This window comes from Polyodon spathula, chromosome 8 (genome assembly GCF_017654505.1).
Source record: "Polyodon spathula isolate WHYD16114869_AA chromosome 8, ASM1765450v1, whole genome shotgun sequence".
Taxonomy (NCBI): domain Eukaryota; kingdom Metazoa; phylum Chordata; class Actinopteri; order Acipenseriformes; family Polyodontidae; genus Polyodon; species Polyodon spathula.
The window spans coordinates 33100948-33121786 of record NC_054541.1 but is presented as its reverse complement, the minus strand read 5'-3'; the positions used below and the strand labels follow the sequence as shown (position 1 = coordinate 33121786).

The 20839-nt window shown below is 32.7% G+C and overlaps 2 protein-coding genes across 2 annotated transcripts in view; both read left to right on the top strand.

Annotated features, from left to right (window-relative positions):
• Positions 1–5639, top strand: part of LOC121319807 (cadherin-like and PC-esterase domain-containing protein 1) — an 83116-nt gene extending 77477 nt beyond the window's left edge. Inside the window, exons 20-21 of the mRNA XM_041257646.1 lie at positions 1240–1386; positions 4194–5639. Of these exons, the coding sequence (XP_041113580.1) occupies positions 1240–1386; positions 4194–4415 (369 nt within the window). The 3' untranslated portion in view covers positions 4416–5639. The remainder of the gene's footprint in view (positions 1–1239; positions 1387–4193) is intronic.
• Positions 5640–9928: 4289 nt separating this feature from the next.
• LOC121319809 (protein Wnt-16-like) lies at positions 9929–18901 on the top strand. The gene is made up of 4 exons (XM_041257647.1): positions 9929–10222; positions 10471–10697; positions 13519–13805; positions 15261–18901. The coding sequence occupies exons 1-4, from the start codon at positions 10131–10133 to the stop codon at positions 15723–15725; spliced, it is 1071 nt and encodes a 356-aa protein (XP_041113581.1). The 5' UTR covers positions 9929–10130; the 3' UTR covers positions 15726–18901.
• The last annotated feature ends 1938 nt before the right edge of the window (positions 18902–20839 follow it).

The following is a 20839-nucleotide window of genomic DNA, read 5'->3' as shown; positions in this document are numbered from 1 at the left end:
CGTAATGCACCTGGTGATTGAGTGTGATAAAGCAGGTTATAAACATTATTAGAGTTGAAAATAATAATGAGCTATATAGCAATTCTTTGTTATAACATTCAGCTGAGACATTTGTTAGAAAATGAATAACTACTTGGCAGGAAATGGCATGAAGATTTACCTGCAACTACTGTAACAAAAAAATATATATATAAAAAGCAGCTGCAATTTCTGTAAAAAAAAACATAGTAAATTGTGGTTCATTATTAATTTGTACTGAATGAACTCATCTTTGATGTCATGTTTATCGAATCATAATAATAATAATAACAATAATTCTCCACATTTACTCCATTTACTGTACAAATGTATAATTTCCCAGTGTTCTTGGACTCTGAAAAACTAGTGTCTGAAGGCGTTAGTGCTGAATATCAAAAGAAAAAAATGAAAGAAGAAACTAATATGATATATGATAATGATTAGACAGTTTGTCCGCATGAATGTGTTAAATGCATTAAGCTTTAGAGAACAATGATGCAAAAAAATATTTCTTTTAATGCACGTAAATAAAAAGCTGCAATCCCAATCATGTTTGACCTTTAGCATTATAGAATTTACAAATGGACAATGTAAAGCTAAACCCGTGTATAACAAAATAAGAAAGAAAAGATATTAAACAAAAAACATACGACAGGTAATACATTCTGAACTGTATCTGTGGTGGAGCGAATGGTTTTTCTGTGTGCACATAAGTTTATGATATTATATATTTAATTTAATATAAAGCTTGCAGATGTGTTTTAGGTTTAATAACATATAATACATAAAGGCTTTAATATTATATACACAGCTGTGTATGCATTTGATACATTTCATTAGTGGCATTTGTTATGTTGCACCTTTTATGTCTATGGTTGCACTAGTGTCTTGGGTCAATACCTGTCTTGCCATATTATACTCTATGCTGTATGTTTTTCCCTGGACTGTAAATATAATGCTTTTTTAGCTGTTTCTATTATGAAAAGCCCTATGCAGTGTGCATACATTAAGAAAATAAACCTTCTTGCAGCTCTCTTTTTATACTATAATAATTTAAAATTGATTATAATATCTTAATAAAGTATTAATACAATTATATGAATAACAACAGTTTAGATATTCCTGCTTATCTTTTGAACATTTTTTCTGAAAATATCTTTTTGTCAAGCACTACTTTATATAAACAAGTAGCACTGACAATGTGACCGGTTTTGATTTCAGAATGGTGTTAAGGATCTTTATACTGAAAATACCCAAATCCTCACTGCTGCAAAGAAGTATGGCTATGAAGTCATTGATACCTTCAGTATTACAATGGGCCGCTACAAGGAGTTCCTTCAGGGGAGGTGTGCCTGCCATTTTCACGAGGTAAGCAACACTTTCTTCATGCAACAGGTTTAATCAATAGATTAAAGAGACAGGTTTAATCAGTAGCTTTGAAAGTGAGGTACTATATAAGATAACAAGTATTAATCTCATTCTGACTGCAGCTGGAATATCTTGCTGATATTCAGCTGCACTGACAAAACCAGGAGGATCCTTTGTCTAATTTGTATATTTCTACCAGCTCTGGGCTTCAAATGCTCTTTCATAATTATAAAACACTAATTATACAACAAAAGTCTTACTTAATCAGTAATTAGCAAAGATTTGTACGCTGAACATTATGAGGTAACTGCATGTTGGTAGCAGATGTTTTCTCTGAACGTTCTATGCCTATAGTGATTTGATCTCAGAAACATTAAACTATAATAACTGGTTAGATACCACTGGCAAGCAAAAACATTCATCGTAGCTTAACTGTGGCTAATTGATCTGGAAAGAAGTAGCCCGCTTGTTTCTTTGCTCCCATCTGATTCAGAACACTGGAAACTGTTAAAATATTTGAAAGCTGTTAAAGTGCTTCTGCTTGTTTCTAATGAGGAGATTTGAAATAGAAGCTGTTGTCTGTTTTGGCTTGTATTTTAAACATTCTGTTTTGTAATTTATTTATATTTCTTTCATGCTTAAGAAAAGTGTACAATTGCAAGAAAGCAAGGTGTCCAGGATCAAGTGTGAAAGGAATTGTTTTTTTTACTTGTGACCTCAGGCCTCTAGAGGTGAAAGGCATTAGCCTGACTGTACCGCCTTATAATGATTGCTACAATATTCCATGGTAAAAGCATACCAAAGTGCAGGGTAAAGGATCGGACTTAAATTATTTAGAAGTCAAACTGGACAAAAGTCAACTCGGATTATAGTGAAATCAGAGGTAAATCCGACAGAACTTTGAAAAATAATCACAATCAGAATTATTAACATTTTTGTACAAAGACAGTAAGCAGATTAAAAGTGAAACAACTGTATATCTGTTCTGTTGCACTGCATAATTCAACATTGTTAATAATAATAATAATAATAATAATAATAATAATAATAATAATAATAAATAATAATAATAATAATAATTTTTTTTTTTTAAATACATATATTGATTTTGGTATACTTGGATAGTAATTTCAATATAGGAACTGTATCCATCACATTTCAATTTGTTGTATAGCAGGTTAAGTGCAAGCTGTTGCCTACTGCTACTGCTGCTACTAATAACTATAACAATAATAATATAATAATGATAAAGACTTCTAGTCGAAACATTTGTCATTTAATATGTTTCTTTTAGTATATCTAAATTCATCACAATTGAGTGCTTAAAAGTTATGTAAGAAATAACTCACGACAAGGTGTGCGGTAAGACAATTCTTGTGAGTCAGTTTTATAAGGCGATATTTAGTTTAATAAGTAGATGCCGCTGCTGCATGTCTCTCTCTCTCTCTCTCTCTCTCTCTCTCTCTCTCTCTCTCTCTCTCTCTCTCTCTCTCTCTATATATATATATATATATATATATATATATATATATATATATATATATATATATATATATATATATATATATATAAATATTGGATACATGTCATCACTACCCTCTGATTTCAGAAAGATATTTAAAACAAAATTAAAATCTCTCCTGCTCTCTTCTGACACGTTGGACTTTCAAACAGGGTCTGATTTGGCATAGAATTCTATTGTGTCCGCTGCGGACGGGAAGGACTGAGCAGACTGACATGGAAATCCTTTAGTCCACATATCATCTAATGCTGGTTTACAGTCTAGGGAAATTATACCCATAACCGGCCATTGGTGTGAAAACAGCCTCTGAAATTATTGGTCAACTTCTCTTGAAGACCGCAAAACTTGAGTAGGATCATTTCCTACACACACACACACAAAAAAAAAAAACACTCGGAAACCCTCCCTCGAGTGCCAGTGCAGTGCAGTGTTTGGTTTCTCCGTGAATCCTCCCTGAGATGTGGGAAGTCAGTCTGCTTTCAATTCCCAAATGTCATTTTATCTTGAAAATTTTACTATAAATGGGAATGTTCAATGTAATGTTTATGGCAAATAAAAAAGTACAAAATGTATGTATTCAGGGACTAATATATATATATATAACAGGGTAACCCATATACAATATATTAAATTCTGACTTGTGTGGTGATTTCTCACTTTGCTTTTGAATGGTGTTGCTGCAACTGCTTACCTGCTCAGAGTTTTCTTTGTTCTGTTCTCTGACTAAATACCACAGCATATTTGCCATTTTTTCTGTAATTCTTAGTGACAGAGAATTAAAAAATCTGATTAGGTGATTTTAAGTGCTACTTCAATTGTATATTGACATGTTTACCTACAGAAACACTGTTTAGGTAATTGCTACTATTAAGGTGCAGTAATATTAATAGATCAGGTAAGTAAGTTGGTCTATGATGTCATAGCCGTGCGGTAAGATAATTCTTACCACACGGTCATGTGATTTTGTTAAGCCAATCACAGCACTTAATTTATCCAAGCCATTTTATAAAGATAAATAATACAGTATGCATGGTAAAATCATAAAGACATAGCTAAAGAATTGTGAAAACTTGGTAACTGCTTTGTTATTCTTATTTTGAGTTTTTGGTATGCATATGCAGTATTTTACACATAATCTGTAAAACCTAACCTTGTCCAAGTCTATGATGCATTTTTTTTTTTTTTTTTAAGTCCAAATCTATTAATGTTCATTGACCAAAGCACATTTCATATCACTGTTATTTTTTTGTATTTTTTTTTTTTTTTTTTTTTTTTTTTTTTGCAGGTAGGGAAGCTTACATTTCCTAAAGCGACTATTCACAGAAAAATGAAGCTCTCCAGACACTCTGGGGAAGGTTTCAGTAGTAACAGCAAGCTACCAGGACTGCAAGACTTTTTGTCCATTTCTAACTCGCCTTATCATGTCAAAGGTCCAATAAATCAAGTTTATTCTGAAATCCTTCTTAGCAGGATCTGCTTGAATAAAAGGAGGCGTACCAGCACATAACCCCAGTAAGATAAAGTCTACTGCAAAGACTAAGACTCCCTGTTTCCCTCGAGATCAGTCCAAGAACCACATTGACTCTGATCCATTCAACTGTGATTGGCCTCAAGCAGCACAACCAAAGATATGTGACACATTCCTTGGCTTTATGAGATCAAGATGTGCCCCTGTAGATCTGTGGTTTTAGAATGGCAGATGGAGAGAGACAGAAAACCAACGCGACTTGATGTCTTGCCAAAACTGAATAAAACAGCTGTAGACAAAGCAAAATATTTCACATAAAGTGATGTAGACAGTGATAGATTTGATGACCCATATAAAGCTGCTATGAGAACCTTTTTAGGTGGTTATAAAAGGAGGTGTATTTTCTATTTAAGAGCCCCATGAATGACTTGATATGCCTTGTAAAGTACGTGACGTTTAAGGACTGTTACAGCTTTCAGTAATCAGGGCAATGACATTCTGATAAGCTAATCTGTTGATGGTTTAAAAGGTGCAGCAAAAGAGGTAACATTTCTGCTAATGTTTCTATACTGTACCTCACTGAGTGTATACATTTACTTTCTAATTTCAAGACAAATTATTATGCCAAAAGCATAATGTTTTTTTTAATCCACCCATCTTATTTGGTAAGTGTGCAACAGAAGTGTTATATTTTTTTTATACAGATTTTTTCTTGAGATGAGATATTTCAAAGCTCGTATTTTTGGGCCATTGAAGTATATATTTTGTATGTTGTTAAAATTAATTTTTGGTAATATAATAAATGCATTTAATGCCAAGGTTTTCCAAGATTTCTACACTTCTTGATAGTTAGATAAGAAACTAGAGACCAACTGAAAAGTTGCTGATAAGCTAGACCATTTTGTAATCTTCAAGTATTTGCCCTGTTTTTATATTTTTGTTACATTATATTGAGAGGGAAATTGTTGTTTCATTTATAATTTAAATCATCATTCTATGTTTTACATTTCAAATATTTCTGATACATTGTAACTAGAAGATTTATATCTGAAGCAATAATATGTATCACATTCTTGCATTGAAACACTTGAAAAGCCTTAATTTCTAAATTTGAAGTTTGTCACCCATAGCACTTGTTCAATATTGTATTTTTATATTGCTACACCTTTTTTTTGAGAAAATAAATGTGCTATATAAAATACATTTTAGTATATTCTTTAGGATCTGCACTCAAAATTGTTTTGAAATAAAGTACTTTATAAATAGTCAAAGTTTTTTCTTTTAAATACACTCAGTCAAAACAATGTGGTCTGTTCAATAGATGTTTATTTTCCTGTTGCTTAGTTCAATTGAATATACTCCTCTGAATCTGTTTAAGGATAACACAGTTTGTGGTTTAAAAATGTGTAACATAAATTGTGCTGTTCTTCCTCACAGATTTCTGAATGCTTTTGAATTATATAAATGTGTTTAAGAACTACGCCATTTGTTGTTGTCTCCAATTTTAAAGCTTGCACCATGGCAAGCACTCTATCCCAGAATCTATTAAAGTAAAAGTACATGTAGTAGCCTTAAATATCTTAAATATGTTCTCTTAGTTTGTGAAATATGATGATCAGATTTATATGGACTACAGTCAAACAAGCTTAACCTCCTAAAGAAAACTATTCATAGTAGCTGAGATCTCTTCTATCTGTGAGAGAAGCCACATCAAGAGACATACAAGATAAGAAAACATGTCTATTGTTACAAAAAGGAAAGGGGACATACTGTAATGTCCTTTTTTTCACTTTGTCATGATGTCTTTCCCTCGGAGTTCCATGCCAACATCACCTTAGACAACGCTGCTTGTGAAACATCAACAAGTTGAGCTGTCTTGGTCAATGAAGCTCCTGCCAAACGCCCCCCAACAATCACCACTCTTTCAAAGTCACTGAGGTCTCCTCTTGCAGCCATGCTAGCCATAATTATAGGCAGCCAGGGCTGTTCAGCATTTTAATACATAACCCTAAGCATGTGTCCCTCATTTACCCAGGTGTTTCCATTTTTTTGTCCACTACACACACACACACACACACACACACACACACACACACACATATATATATATATATATATATATATATATGACATATAATGACATTTTCAAAAAATATTGTCATCAACAGTAGCAATAAAACACAATACACAGTCATCAATTCATTTAGGGGATAATAATATCACGCTATAGACATTAGGGTTATACTTCAAAATACAGGCACATGAACTACACTGTGTTAAACCTTTAACTCAAAGTAAATGCGTATAAGACAATTCAGCTATCATGTGAATCAGGATAAGATTTTCAATCACACACAGTATAATCCGAGCAAAATGTTTTAAATATTTTGGAGCAAGCTATGGTCGATTTATAAGACCCTTTATGTTATTTTTTACTTTGGCAGATTGCTAACTTTGAACTAATCCCGCTGCATGTTATTATTGTAATGACATAATACATCAAATACCTCATGTTTGAAAAATAAATCAATGTATTTGGCTTTATCCAAAGGCACACGTGTTGTGATCCTTTGCTGACCTGAATAAGAGTCGCACGTCTATTAAAATTATTAGAATCGACTTGGACTGGCTCGAAATAAGTAGTTTATCAAATTGAAACACACAACAAAACTGAATTAGTTATAGTGTCTGCTTCCTGGTAAGATTGCATTTCTATGAATTCTAAAATAATAATAAAAAAAAATAAAATGACTGGCTTGTCCAATTTGTTTTCATACATTAAAGGTTCCACTATCTAAAGAGACAGTAACTCAGAATTGCCTGATCTACACTGGGTAGGGTTTTTTGTGGCAGGATTGCATATTGGGTGGTATTCTGTGTTGCAATAGTTCAGAAAAGAATATCTAGAGCTTGCTACTCTTTTGCTCAGGAGAGCCACCTCCCAGTTTGATGCAGATACAATTTTATAATGTTCTCTTGGAGGCATATTCTCAAAACATAACCAAACCTGAGCTTGTCATCAACAAAGAAGCTGAACAAAGAAAGGCACTCACAGGACTTGGAACAGCCCTGAAAATACATATCAATATATACAGTATTGTGAATACATAGTAAAAGGGTGCTAAGTGCACATTTGCTGTTCATTTGATGGTTTAACTGCTCAACAAAGAGTATGATCAGTTCCCAACAGACTTGTGTTGGCCAATATGTATTACAGGTATGCATACATTCACGTATTGCTGTGATGTTAAGCGGAAGGGAACGTTTTCTAGAATTCATTCAAAATTGAACACTACTTTAATATCAGAAGCATAACAAATAGGGCTTATTAAAAGATTTCTGAAAAAAAAAAAAAAATGTATAGGATGCATTCACCTCCCAGTCAATCTGATTGTGACCAGTCCGGATCAAGCGCTTTAATGGATATCGGATGTAGTAGACGCTAGAGGGCGCTAAAAAGCGGTGTTGAAATAATAGTAAAAATGACTTTAATTTTTAATTAATTAGATTTAGGTGTAGTCGAGATTAGGTTAGTTGAAGACATTAGGTTTAGGGTTAGGGGTATATTTAGGGGTTAGTAGGCTACTAGGTACCTACTGGCCCGTTCCTATGGGCTGATTTTTGCTTGTTAACGTCTCATTTAATTAACTAATCTCAATCAGATCGGATGTGTAAGACTCAAACCAACCTTTCCTGAAACACCTGTAACATTAATTATTGGTAGTTTGGCAAATTGCTGATAAATAAATACTGGTGCTTGTTGAGATGTAGGACGCATCTGGGAGAGTTGATGTAATGCTATCCTTAATATCTGCAAACTACCTAATTATTGCAGATGCTCAGTTTGATAACATATTTATAAAAAGAAACACTAGTTATATTCACAATTTAAAGTGGAGTTTTAATTTAAAGGATTGATGTGCAGTCCGAAAAACAGACAGTATTAAATGTGTCTTTCATGTGTTTTTTTTTTTTTTTAAAAAATACTATTATTGTATTTCTGTTAACAGTATATCAGAGCAATGATGTCATAAGCATCCCAACTTTATCTCAGTCACACATTTGTGTCATCCCATGGATTAATAGAACATGCTCCCCAACTCCAATGACTGGTCTCAAGATCAACAGCATTTCAAAGTGGGAAATTGTCTTCTGTGCTTCATCTCCACCAATTATCAGACGTGTTCTACTGTCTACTGTAGAGGTCTTACCTGAATTTCCTTTAGAGAGGCGGGCGTAGGGTTAAGAAAGCTCTCAACGCACGCCACAAGGCTAGATCAGTGCTTTCAAGGACTCCTCGTGACATCTAAAAACTTTCACCAAAATGAACCCAGACTCATCATATAAAATCACTGTGTCCAAAAATGTTTGTTGTTTTCTGAGTGAATGCGGACGATTTTTATTTTATAATCATGTTTAGAAAAAAAAAAAAGTGTCGTTTTTCTGAAGAAAACAACAAAACAAAACAAAAAAATCGTTATGTTCGTTTTTTGAAAACTACACTTTTCTGTGTTCACATTACAAGAGTCAGTAATTTAATAACAGCATTCCTAAATATATTATATTAAAGTGTGAATATGCATATTCATCAGTTATAAAAGCAGAACGACTTTATTCAGAAAACTTTACAAAAAAGACCAGACCTGCTGTACATTTAGAAATCCAAACAGTACTGAAATTGTGCATACGCAACAAGGCTAATTAGAAAAGGTGTTTTCGAAACGTGATTGCTTGTGTGTTTAAAATGTTTACATATAGTTAGACTGTGTAAAGGGAACTTACATTTTTGTTGTGTCATTTATAATTATCTACGAAATTGCATATAACGCTTGGTGGTAAATATTTCGTTTTTTTCATGATAGTTAGTCCCACTTAACAGGGAACTTACTTTTATTTCTTTCATTAAGCGGGTCTAAAGTATAAACCTATACATAGTAATACAGTTCTTTTATGGTCCATATATATATACCAGGTATTATATATTATTATATATATATATAATATATATAATATTATATATAATATATTAGAATGATATATTAGAATTGACCAAATACAAATCTAACAGATAACCAGGTGGTTATAATTGGCGCTAAAGACTATAGTAAATGTGCTCGGAAAAGGCACTAGAGTACATACAAAGTGGTATTTCCATATTGTAAAATAGAAATACATAATTCTGCCAGTCAGAACTCTTTGTAAACTTGCTGTTTAATTTTAGTACGGTACTGATGCTCTGAGATTACACATTTTCTGTAAAATGTTGGTGAATAATAACAACGCACGATTTAATCTGCTAAACTTCTTGTACCGGTTAAAAATAGGCAATTGTTTCAGTAATATTGACAGGGATATTCCACCCGTCCACTGCTGTGCCACCTTTAAAACAAAGTCCTGAGCTCCTAGCCAATTAATTTCAGTTGTATAATATCTAGCCTGGCCAATCAGAATCTGGGTGTGGTATAGATTGTAGGAAAGCTCTGTCAGACACGGGAAGGTGAAGATTAAACTGAATGTTTCTAATCTAAAGGATATCAATAAAGTAAAATAAAACTGAATCGTACTGCTCATCTCCTCTCATGCAGTTTTGAAATCTGTTAGGGTTCACTGATTTTATTTGCGTTTCAAGGGGTATTCACAAGATGCCTGTCACATTTCTGGACTAAAGCAGCCTCAGGCTGCTAGTTGTATTCTGTAACAGGTTTTAGACTCGTACACTCTAAACTTTGATGTTGAATCATAAATGTTTTGGCCATGGAGAAAAAAACTGCTTTTGGATTACATCGACTTTGCGTTCTCTTGATTTTGATTTTATCTGCTTTTCCCTATTCCAAAGGAAGCTGGGCGTAAGTACAGCGTGATTCATTCGTACCAGAAGTTTTAACATAATATTTAAACTTTTAACATAATAGAAAATATAGATCTTTCCTAAAGTGCTATTGTTTTCTCTTTTTTTTAAATAAATAAATAAATAAAAAATAAATAAAATAATAATAATAATAATAATAATAATAATAATAATAATAATAAACATTTTCTTTTATATCTCAAACATGTGTTTAAACGTCAATTTGTATGTGCACATATACTACAGGTGGCTGGGAATTACATCCTTAGGAATCCCTGAAAAGATGGGATGTGCAAATCTACCTCTGACAAATAAACAAAAAGATCTTTGCAAAAGAAAACCGTATCTTTTGCCCAGCATCAAAGAGGGAGCTCGGCTGGCGATACACGAGTGCCAGAATCAGTTCAAAAACGAGAGGTGGAACTGCTCCACGACATCAGATCGGTCGGTATTCGGATACGAGCTTACCAGCGGTAAGTCATTCTACATTTCAACGTATAAATTAAGATAGTGTGGGAAATAACCATCATTGAATGTAAACAGCATTTGGATGCAGTAGCCTATACATGTATGCAGCAAATAGTGTTTTGAAAACACTTCAGATTTTAGTAGTAGCCTAGTAAATTATTAGGCTACTGTAGCCCAGGGAGTTTTCTACTTACTTGTCCGATTTATTCTGTAACTTCAGTAATTGAACTACATTTTCTCTTTAGGAGTTATACTGATTTTTAATTTAGAGGACAGCTGTGGAATCCTCGTTGTGTTGTCTATTGAGAATGTTCACATCTGCTTTGATTTTACTATCACTGCATGCAAACCAGCTTGCTGTGATCAAGTATCTGCTTTGAAGAAGGGTTCCGCGATCATATTTTAAATTTACAATTATAGTCGTTTACGATGTGCATGTATAGCCCCTATAGTGTTAAGATTTTATAATTTCTTTGTATTGCTAAATTCAACATTTTTACATTGTGATCTAAGGCATAAATAACCTGATAGACGCGGGTGTCTGCAGTCGGTGTTTGTTACACTATTTACCGGTGTAACTTCAATTTTTGCTACTTTGTCAAAATCTACCTGTACAAAAATGTAATCTGTAGTTTTAAAGGTTATTTTATTTTATTTTATTTTTAGTTAAAGTTAAAACTATAGTTTGAAAAGACTCAAAATGATATAGCAAAACTAAAATAATGTAATATAATTAACATAACTTATTTTTAAACTAATATCAACAACATGATCGGAATTCACACCAGGAAATATCTTAATAATAATAATAATAATAATAATAATAATAATAATAATAATAATAATAATAATAATAATAAACAATTTTACAAAGGTGTACTTAAGGGTTATTTACAGTGTCAAGTAAACACTACGCTCCAATTCACAACATTTGCAGTTAGCGTGTAGTTATTTGCGTGTAGTTATGTATCTATAGTACCATCAGCTGTCTATATTTAATATTAAATTAATTATTACACGTGGAGTCAAATGTAACTTTGCAAAACACGTACTTTTTCATCCAAAAAAAAATAGGTAGCAGTTTTTGAAGACCGGCCTCAGTCTTAAGGAAAATATAAAATCTCCCCATGCACAATGCCCGGTGAAAATAGTCTGGGCATGCGCAATAGCAAGGTAGGAACATTTGATTGGTAGCATACATTGACGTGACTGTTGTCATGTTTTATCAGTGGTGCAAGCCTCAAACTTTATTTCTTTCAAAGTCTGAATTTTGGCTGAATCAATGGGTTTGACCACGTCAAACGCACAATGAATTATCGTTACTATATATATATATATATATATATATATATATATATATATATATATATATATATATATACTATATATATTCTATATATATATATATATATATATATGTAAGTAAATTCATTTGTACCACAAGTAAATTGCGTTTTATATATTGTAATTAACTATATGAGTTATCTTCTGGAAATAAAAAAAAATAAAAAAAAAACAGATAAATAGTAGATGTTCAAATGTTCAAATAACAAATAATTTCGGGAACATTGCAGTTTGTATTATAGCATGATATATCAAATATACCTACTGTATATGTATAAATAACAGTACCTTGCATGTCCTTAATAATTTTTTTTTTAATTAGATGTAAAGATTTTTTTTTTTTGTTTACCCCATTTACTAATTTGATTTACTATTTTAGTTTATTTGAACACTAGCTACATTATACAATTTAATGCATACAATGCTAGAGTAATAATAGGTATCAATAAAAATGTGAAAAAAATAATAAAACAATAAACGGCTGAGAGGGAAGACAATTTTGGGATAGATCCGAAAGATAAGAATTGTGCCAAAATTCACAGAGAATAGTTTATTTTCCTGTATACTGTAATTTCAAAGATGGTTTAATTTTACTGTTTTGCTATAGCAATGGATCCCAAGCTTTTTACAGGTTGTGGACCACCTACAGTAGATGTTTATGGACTTGCCCTATTACACCAGCATGGCAATGAAGCAGGTGTATTCATCCTCCTAACAACAGTACCAATGTCTGTTGCTTTAGATATTACAGGGTTTACAGATTAAGTAGTTTTTTTTTTTTTTTTTCTGGCACCACTTGGGGTGTATTCAGACTGCAGTTTGGAACTACTCAATTCAACACTTCAAAACAAAACTTAATTCAGAAACCGGATGACAATTATATATTGTTTGTGATCTATATGGACGTAAGTGTAATCCATGATTAATTGTTGCCAGCATATTTTAAGCTAATAGTTAAAAAACATAAGACAATTACGCTGGTGCACAATCAGTCATTAAAACAAAATGATAGCTATAATGATTAAAAGGAAGAAATGCCATTTGAGATTATACATACTGTATACATTTCACAGTTTTGGCATGAAACCAGGGGCTCTATTTTCCACTGTGCTGTAGTTATAATATATATATATATATATATATATATATATATATATATATATATATATATATATATATATTTACAGTTGACTTTGTTTTAAGGGTAAACGTTGATAGAACTTTTATGAGCATAACTAATTTAGAAATGTTGTTAAACAAAAGTAATGCACTTTTTATAGCGTTTCCCATTACTGATTTGTTTCAACCAGTCTCAATAAAATAATGGCTGTGAAAGTTGGATTGCTTACACTGGTGAAATAAAAAACTGAACTGTCTGAAAGCAGACAAAGGGCATCTATCACTGACTTACTGTCAGTGGAGAGAGATACAGTCGCCAGTGCGTGCGATTATTCAAAACTATTCTCTTTGAATAATTTCCAGGAACAAAGGAGTCTGCATTTATATATGCAGTGACTGCAGCAGGCTTGGTGCATGCTGTGACCCGCTCATGCAGTGCAGGAAATATGACCGAGTGCTCGTGTGATACCAGCCTGCAAGGAGGGGGCTCGCCCAGTGAGGGCTGGCACTGGGGGGGCTGCTCCGATCACATCCAGTATGGAATGGGGTTTAGCAGGAAGTTTATTGACAACGCGGTGAAGAACATCTCTGTCAAAGGGGGAGGTGCCCTTTTAACCATGAATCTACACAACAGCGAGGCTGGCCGGCAGGTAAGTTATGTTTTTTAATACATCCTGTAATAGTAATGAGAAATGTTGTAAGTAGTGAACTATAGCAACCAGTATATGTTATACACAGCAATAATAATAAAAAGAAAGAACAAAAAACACACAGATAAGAAATTCCAAGGATTTAATTGAAATCCATGCTAATTTGTTTAAATGTAAATGTAATACCTTTTTACATAGATCTTAATCCAGGAACTATGTAACTGGTTTGTATGTGTCACTGAAAAACCACAAATAGACTACAGAATATTCTGTGAATTGTATAGTCTATTTTATATTTGCCTAAGGTGTAGATTCAAATTATTGGAATATTGAAAAAGAAGACACTAGACAGGAGCACCTTAACTCATTGTAAATGTTTAATTTTTCTTTTCTTATATTTCACAGTTTCTCAAAGTATATAAACAGTTCCCATATCACACTGGTCGACAGAGTAGTTTCACTAAGGCTATCTTCTTATAACACTCCATGTAACTTATTAGTATGCTACAGGCCCATTTGACCTTCCTGTTTGTTTTAAAATATTCTGTTAAAACAGATGTTTTTGTAGCTCTCAAAGATGCTCATGACCTGGGATATTATAGGCACAGCTATTATATGAAGTAGAGCTCAGTGAGCAGTCAGTATTCTATTAGTATCTGTCTGATTTGAAATAAGTTCTGCAGTCAAGGTTTAGGTCAAATATTTCTTAAAAGTTTGTAGTATAATGGTTTAGCCAGCTGATTCACCCTGTTGCACTATTATCATGCAGTCTTAAAATAACCCTCTAATTTTAAGGTAAGTTTTGTGAAAAGAGCCTCACAGTCTGTCTAATAACTTCTGTGGAAAATACACACGGCATCTTGACACAAAGTGACACTAATGTGACAGAAACTCCAATAGGTCTTCCTAAAGCAAATCTCACGTCTGAGTCAGGGGAGAGTGAACGCTAGGTTTAGTTTACAATACAGTTAAAACCTAACAAGATAACAGCAGCGGCGGGACAAGAAAAAATAAGTCAGCTTTAGTGTCTATCAGTGTTCATGCACTATTGCACAGGCATACTAGTTTTCCACACTGGATTCACACAGCATGCATTCTATGGGAGCTTTCTTGCTTAGTGGGGTACATGCTATTTTTTGGAGTCAGTGGAATAAGCAATAACCTCCTTTAAAGCTGTAGATGTGACAGAAAACAAAATACAACACAAACATCAAAATATAGATATACATATTATACATATAGATTCTGACAGTCCTAAAAACATTTCTGCATTTGCAGGCACTGATTACATAATAATAATAATAATAAATAATAATAATAATAATAATAATAATAATAATAATAATAAGTTAATCATTATTGGGATTGGCTTTTGTTGTGGATTTGATAAGCACAAGCATTTATCCTGTTACATAGAAATCCCCCCCCTATTAAAAGACTTCTCTCCTTCCTCAGGCCATTGGGAAGATGATGTCTACTGACTGTCGCTGCCATGGAGTGTCTGGGTCTTGTGCAGTGAAGACCTGTTGGAAAACCATGTCTCCTTTTGAGAGGGTTGGTCGTTTCCTGAAGGACAGATATGAAAACAGCATTCAGGTCCTCGACAGGTCGAAAAAGAAGGTGCGGAGGAAAGAGAAGGACCACCGCAGAGTACCCATCAGCAAGGAAGAGCTGATCTATGTGAACAAGTCCCCGAACTACTGTCTTGAAGACAAGAAGCTAGGAATTGCTGGGACTCGTGGCAGAGAGTGTAACCGGACCTCCACAGGGCCAGGTGGGTGTAATCTGCTGTGCTGTGGCCAGGGTTACAATACTCACGTGGTCAGACACGTGGAGAGGTGCGAGTGCAAATTTGTGTGGTGTTGCTACGTGCGCTGCAGACGATGCGAAAGCATAACTGATGTGCACACCTGCAAATAGTGGCCTGACACCCAGGCACAATTATTAACTATTAGAACCAAACATGGGGACGGAACAATAAAAAGGATAAAAAAAGAAGGTCATGAGGCTTTCTGATGTAAACTCAGGAAAATTAGCAACCGTTTGCAAAAGATGCAGAGAGGCCTAAGACAAGGAAACACTCCTAAATAAAACAGCACTATGGTCTGCAGAGTTAACGGACCACCGCAGCCACAAGAGGTATCCAACGCAAAGAACGTTTACATAAAACAACCCGCAAGGAATCAAGACTGACAGTTTGTTGAAAAGAAAATGGCTGACTACATATGCCTCCTGCAAACATCACCCCAGCCTCCAAAAGAGAATAAGCACAAAAGAATTACACAAATATAAAAATGTAATTTCAACATGCATTAAGTATTATTATTCACTGAAGTTACACAGACAGGGGTGCAAAGGGAATGTGGACCCACAGTAGAGCAAAGAGATTTAAAAAAAAAAAAAGGTTTTGTAAAACAAAACCAACCATTGGGCAAAAGCAAGAATATCCAAATAGAAAGAAGACAAGTGTTTTTAAAGAGTATAAAAGTCCATACTACAATACTTCACTATATTATAGAAAATATCTTAATTATTATATTTAAAAAAGTATTTGTTTTAATTGTAACTCAGAGTATATATTTTAAAAAATATATAAAAAGAATGCATTGCCATAAGAAATGTAGTTAGATTTTCATTATTAAAAGAAGACGAATGCCAATTTATTCAAGACTTGCAGAAAATTACATTTCAAACTGCATGATAATAGAATTAACTAGCCAAAACAAACACAAATTAAGATAGGGATTTAAAAAAAAATAATAATAAAATAAATTTCATTGTCACGCCTTGATACAACATGCATATGGAACAGGGAAAATGTATTTTTTTAAAACTGTAAATGGTTACATTTTTACATAATGAGACAGGTTTTGTTTAAATAATAAATGTTTGAACTTCTGTCAGGAACTATTCAGAAAGAAGGTTCATCAGGATTTGACTTTATTTCTTCAAAAAAATAAATATGAAAGAATGGTTCTGTGTGTAAAAATGGAAGTAGTATTTTCTGAGTAAACACATTGTTTAAATTTTGTAAATGTTTAAATTGTGCAACATTTTTAAAAAGGTTTCCAGTCGTTACGAGCATTGAGCACGCTTTAAATCACAGGAATCACTGTTTCTATATCTTTCCTATTACATAGCTCTGTTCTTTATTTAAATATTGAATGACAGTGGAGCTGTCTTACTTTACACAGTGTATGTATGTGATCATTGTTTCTTTTATTTGATTTGTTTCTAATTATGTGATTTTTTTTTTCGTGATTGTACAGACCTTATTTTTTTCAGAAGTGAGAAAAACATTCAAGCAGTCTTATGCCATATAACGTTCTCCAACCTTTTTTTAGGGGACAAAAAAAAAGAATATTTTATTGTATAACTAACCGTTAAAAGTATGTTTGTTTTATAAAAAAAAAAAAAAAATAATGAAAACAAAAGCACTTCCTCAGTCACGTTGCACAAATCTGTATCTTCTCTGTGAGTGTGGAGCAGTGATGTGAGAAATGTGACAAACCTGTGAAAAATACTACAAGTCCAGTCTTTAAAAGAGGGTTTAAGGTTAACTTTGACCCTAAGTTTCAAAGACACCGGGGCTTTAAAGCAGGAAAGGATTTATTAGGTTTAAGAGTAGACAAACATGAAGAAAAAAAAAAACAACAATATCATTTAACAGAATGATAAAAAGTTTGGTTACAAAAATTTGAACAAAGTCTCCTTTCTAAGAAAGACCTGTAAAAAAGGTTAGAAAACATTATTATTATTTTTTTTATAATGCCCAAGAGTTCTAAATCATGCAATGAAAATTCAACTGCAGACTGTTTTTGTTTAGTTTGCAGTCAAATGAAAAAAAGGGGGCATAAAAATAGTTATTTCTTTGCTGCAAATCTTTATTAGATAATAGCTGCTAATGGAATGCAACATATTTAGTAGTAAAGACTTGTTTGTTTTGTGTTACTTTTAATAGTGAATTTAAAATATAGTGGCAATTATTATGCATAGCATTACTGTTTTTTCCCCATTAAAGCAAGCGAAAAGCAGTAATGCTTTAGTTTTATAGTTTGTAAGTAATTAAATGTGTTAAAAATGTATTAATACATACATATTCTACATATTAGAAACAATTATTTTATTAATGAAGCATCTAAAATATTACAACCTTATGTACTAATTGAAAAAGTAATTTATAAAAAGCAAAAATGCTGGGGAATGGGCACACCAAGAAATAACACAGCAAGAAAGTTTTTTTTTTTTTTTTTTTTTTTTTTTTTTTGCAGAATCAAAGGAATCATATAGGATTCAGAAGTAGATTCTCATCTAATTACAATGTTCTAGTATTAAATTGCTGAAACAAGCTTCTTCAAGTAGTGATTAATTTTGTTAAAATCAGAACCAGTCAGTATTAAACTTTCTTGGATGCGAGATGGAAAAGGAAAAGGTTTGTGTTTGCCTTAACTGCAAACCTTCACGTGTGCTATTGTTTGTATTATATGTTAAATTAACTGTAACATTCTTACTGTAAAGTACTTTAGCTTTCAGTAATTTAGTAATATAAAAGGACATAACTTAGAAAGGAATCCCACTATTTACAACATTTGTTTTAAAGGGAATCCATTCTATCAATGGTGAGGCAATGAGAATCCATCTGTAAAACACAGATGAAATCCCAATTCATCTAACTCCTTACCTGTTGCAATGCCTGCAGTGCTTGGAACATGCTCATGTCTGTGAATATTAAATGCCCCACGTATATATATTTTTTTTCCACTTTAGACACTGAATAGTATGGATTATCCTTTTGCAAAGTTACTTATTAAATTCAATTATGAAAATCAAAAACATTTTCATAATTAGGTACTCTTCACTGCAGGAAGTATGGGAAAAGCATTACTGTGCAAATTTATGCTCCTTTCGATGTCTCGCTCCTACTTTGGAACTCTCTTCCCAGAAACAGCAGGAGGGTTCCCACAATCTTTGTTTAAAATTAGAATGAAGGCTTTTTTTGTTCAACCAGGCTTATAATTAGACATTTTCTTGTTTTTAAGTAGATTTTGTGAAGTACCTCGAGACATTTTATTATGTATATGGGGCGATATCTAAAAAAAAAAAAAAAATATATATATATATATATATATATATATATATATATATATATATATATATATATAATTGATTTATGTATCTCCATACACAAGAAACATGGGACAGCTCAAATAAATACATAAAAATGTAATATCATACTATTTACAAAAAGTACTATTGCCGATAAACTGATGCTTACAATGTAATTTTTCCATCATTCAACTGCCTCTAGATTCAAAGATGAGATGGGCTCAGTCTGTAAGGGTTAAAGTTGCTTTTCTTTTCAATAAAATTGCTTTTGGGTCTCTAGTCAACCGGTGGTCTTGTGGTCTTAAATCAGGTATGAGCAGCAGTGGATGTGGTTTAGAGTTACTCTCTTCCACAAGGCTGATGTTTGTTACATTATCTGGAAAGGCAGCGAAACACACCAGGGCAGAACAATGCATTCTGCTGCATTTAGTGACTAATGTATAATTTCCCTACTCTGGAAAGCAATATGGTACTTGTCTTTGTAGCTTGCTAAATTGTATACAGTCAAGCAGCACACTCTTGCATTTAAACAAACATAAATACATTTTGACTTAATATATTTAGAATGTGAATTATCAATACTGGTCTACGTTCAGGAAAATATTACCCATAGGAGTTGTAAAGGAAATGGAATGGCATTTTATTGGAATCACATTGTGTGCTGGCAGTAAATATTAGCAACAGTTCCAAACCATAAACTTTAAAAAGCCTGGGAAATCTGGCAACACTGTTGACAACGTGAAGGGGGAGAAAACACAATTCACATTCTTATATAAATTCCAGCATACCATATACTATAGTCGGACTAAGCATTTCTTGGTATATACAGAAAATGTATCTTCAGTCGTGGCATATTTAATAAGGCGCGAGTATGAATTATTAAAATATTCCACTGAATGCTAAAGACGGATATAGTAATGCTTGAATGTCAATTACAAGTTTGACACAATTTCTGATATAATCAGTAGATAATAAATAAGTTCATAATAAAAAGCATAATGCAGTATAAAACAGAAAATCCACAGGAAGCACTATACCATATAAAACACTCGCCTAGAGACTAAGACCAGAGACCATATTCCCAGAACTAGGCAGTAACATACTGTATTACACTGTCATAGTTTGGTATTTTACTGTATATACTTCAACGGAAACTTAATTAGCATTCTACTATGCACCACTATAAATTGATCCCAACAACCCGCAAATAAACTCAAATAATTCACATTCAAAGCAATGGTTACAGCTGAGCGTTAATTACTGGGTAAAGGGGGTGCCAGGCATTAAACATATATATCAATAATAATGTCAATGGTTGTTCTGTGTACCAAGTGCATAAAACACAAACACACATTTTATTTATATATAAGGCAGCGAAATACAGCAGGGCAGAACAATGCATTCTGTTGCATTTAGTGACTAATTATAATATATATATATATATATATATATATATATATATATATATATATATATATATATATATATATGTAACATTTTAATTAAACACATACACACAATAAAATATCTTTAATAGTATACCATGTTCTCCTATTCTCAAAACCTGATTTATTAGTATCGGTTTAATATTGACAAAACTGCTCTAAGCTGCAGTTTAATCTAAAAGTAGTCTGGAACATTTATCAAACAGAATATCACTGCATTTTATTCATAAAACCAGATTTGGTGAATAGGGCCATGTAGCCTATATTTGGTCATGTTCTTTATTTAAGCAACACAATGTACCACAAATAAATATAACAAACATGGCAATGGGAATCATTCATTCTTTTTGTAGAAATGCAAATACTGTAGGGGAAATGCCTAGTTATATTATAGAGCAGTGGTCCTCAAAGTAATTTGGGCAGGGGCATAAATTGATCTTACTTGGCTGTTTGCGCGCACGCTAACTATTGCATAGGTTCTTC

Excerpts from the sequence above, each read along its gene's own strand:
- LOC121319809 (XM_041257647.1), top strand. The coding sequence starts at position 10,131 with ATGGAGAAAAAAACTGCTTTTGGATTACATCGACTTTGCGTTCTCTTG. Across the intron at positions 10,223-10,470 it reads TATTCCAAAGGAAGCTGGGC|GTGGCTGGGAATTACATCCT; the intron begins GTAAGTACAGCG and ends CATATACTACAG. Across the intron at positions 13,806-15,260 it reads ACAGCGAGGCTGGCCGGCAG|GCCATTGGGAAGATGATGTC; the intron begins GTAAGTTATGTT and ends CTCCTTCCTCAG.